Source organism: Otolemur garnettii, unplaced genomic scaffold (genome assembly GCF_000181295.1).
Source record: "Otolemur garnettii isolate 467f Iridium unplaced genomic scaffold, OtoGar3 scaffold00138, whole genome shotgun sequence".
NCBI lineage: Eukaryota > Metazoa > Chordata > Mammalia > Primates > Galagidae > Otolemur > Otolemur garnettii.
In genome coordinates, this window is record NW_003852533.1 from 3,023,762 (window position 1) to 3,025,934 (window position 2,173).

General features: G+C 48.4%; 1 protein-coding gene across 1 annotated transcript in view; it reads left to right on the forward strand.

Moving 5' to 3' along the window:
• TBC1D30 (TBC1 domain family member 30) overlaps positions 1 to 2,173 on the forward strand; it is a 71,225-nt gene that overhangs the window by 45,043 nt on the left and 24,009 nt on the right. The window contains exon 7 of the mRNA XM_023518414.1: positions 819 to 987. Coding sequence (XP_023374182.1) covers positions 819 to 987 — 169 coding nt within the window. The remainder of the gene's footprint in view (positions 1 to 818; positions 988 to 2,173) is intronic.

Genomic DNA, 2,173 nt, shown 5'->3' on the forward strand with positions numbered 1-2,173 from the left:
AGTCTCAGGACCGTGTGATGTGTCTCAGGATCAGTCTCAGGACTGTGTGGTGTGTCTCAGGATCAGTCTCAGGACCGTGTAATGTGTCTCAGGATCAGTGTCAGGGCCATGTGATGTGTCTCAGGATGAGTCTCAGGACCATGTGATGTGTCAGGATCAGTCTCAGGACCGTGTGGTGTGTCAGGATCAGTCTCTGGACTCTGTGATGTGTCTCAGGATCAGTCTCAGGACCCTGTGGTGTGTCAGGATCAGTCTCTGGACTCTGTGATGTGTCTCAGGATCAGTCTCAGGACCATGTAATGTGTCTCAGGATCAGTCTCAGGACCGTGTGATGTGTCTCAGGATCAGTCTCAGGGCTGGATGATGTGTCTCAGGATCAGTCTCAGGGCTGTGTGATGTGTGTCAGGATCAGTCTCAGGACCATGTGATGTGTCTTAGGATCAGTTTCAGGACCGTGTGATGTGTCTCAGGATCAGTCTCAGGGTGAGGGTTGGAGTTGAGTGGTGTTTATCAATAAGAGGGTTTTTGGGGTGATTTTTCTGAGGATGGATGGGTTCAGGGGTATGTGATCACGGCTACTATTGGGTGAACTGAGGTTTTGGGCCTTCTAGAAATTACGCACAGCAGCCAGCTCAGGGTTACAGTTACTTAAGTAATTATCACTACTGCTTCTTACCCACTGGGCAGGTGAGCCCTGAGCATTGAGAACTTCTGGTGCAGGCAGCCTGCACGTAGCAGCATATATGGGCATGTTAGTTGTTAGGACATGCTCTGGTCCTGGCTTTCACACGCCAGTGTTGTTCTTATCTTTTCTGCAGGTCATGATTTACCTTATTGATAAAGTACTTCCTGAAAGTTATTTTGTCAATAATCTCCGGGCCTTATCTGTGGACATGGCGGTGTTCAGAGACCTCCTGAGGATGAAGCTCCCTGAACTGTCTCAGCACCTGGACACTCTTCAGAGAACTGCAAACAAGGACAGTGGAGGTAGTGATGACTTGGTGCCTTTGAAACCTTTGCCTTGTTGGCTTCCCTGGTACATGTGAGCCTGAACCTCAAATGGAGATAAATGTCTCCAGGTAGTTCTGTTAGCAGGAGATTGGTGCAATGAAATATCTACCAGGGTTGTCCAACCTGTGGCCTGTGGGCCACGCACACATTATTTGAGGACTGTTTCACTTATCTGTGATGTCAGAAAGTATGTCTGGGCCTTTTCTTTTGCTCATCAGCTTTTGTTATTGTTTATTTAATGTGTGTCCCAAGATAGCTCCTATTCTTCCAGTGTGCAGCAGAAAAAAGGTTGGAACCCCTGGTACAGAGAACAATAGCCAAACCCAAAATCTGAAGGCTCAGTGTTGAACCTCTCGCTGGGGTGGGGAGTTGTGGCCTTGGGGGCAACTGTGACTCTGTGGATCCTTGAGTGTGGCCTTTTGACTGAATCCAAAGTTTGCAGAGCAAAGGTTTCTAGTAAAGGGATTCATTCTGTGAAATTTGTATTTGGTGGAGGGGCTTCACTTGGGGATCTGGAGGGCCATGCGTGACCTTGAGGCCCAGGTTTCCACATGTTGTACTCTAGGTGGAGAATGGTGACATGTCCTTCTATCTAGTCAAGCTACTCCCAACTGGCAGCAAACCTCTAGGAATTCTTTAAAACTAAGCTCCGGGTACAGTTTAGCATAATCTGAACTGCTGCCATCAGCTATGGGCTGGTGGCTCTGAGGGCTGCTGCTGTCCAGTGCACCCCACCGTGCTTTTGCAAGTACCTGTCCTAGTAGCAGTGGTTGTACCCACTGGTTGCATTTTCTTGGCTGTGCTCAGAATTCCAGAAAGAGGAGCCAGATGTTTGCTGTGTCTCCTGTAATTGGTGGTCAGTTCCTACTGTTGGCCAGGTATTTGCTGTCCAGTGTGACCCACATATTTAAATCTGGGAAGATATCGGGGATTTTGAAGATAGAATCCATGACTAAAAAGCAAACACTGCATGACTCACTCTTAAATTGAATCTAATTGATCAATATCCATGCCACCATTGGTAGTAAAACTCAGGGGAAAGGAAGCAGGTGGGAGGGGATGGGGGTGGGGTGAATTCACACCTACCGGGTGCAGTGTACACTGTCTGGGAGGGGACAGGAGGGGAGGGGTGAATTCACACTAGTGGGTACAGTGCACACTG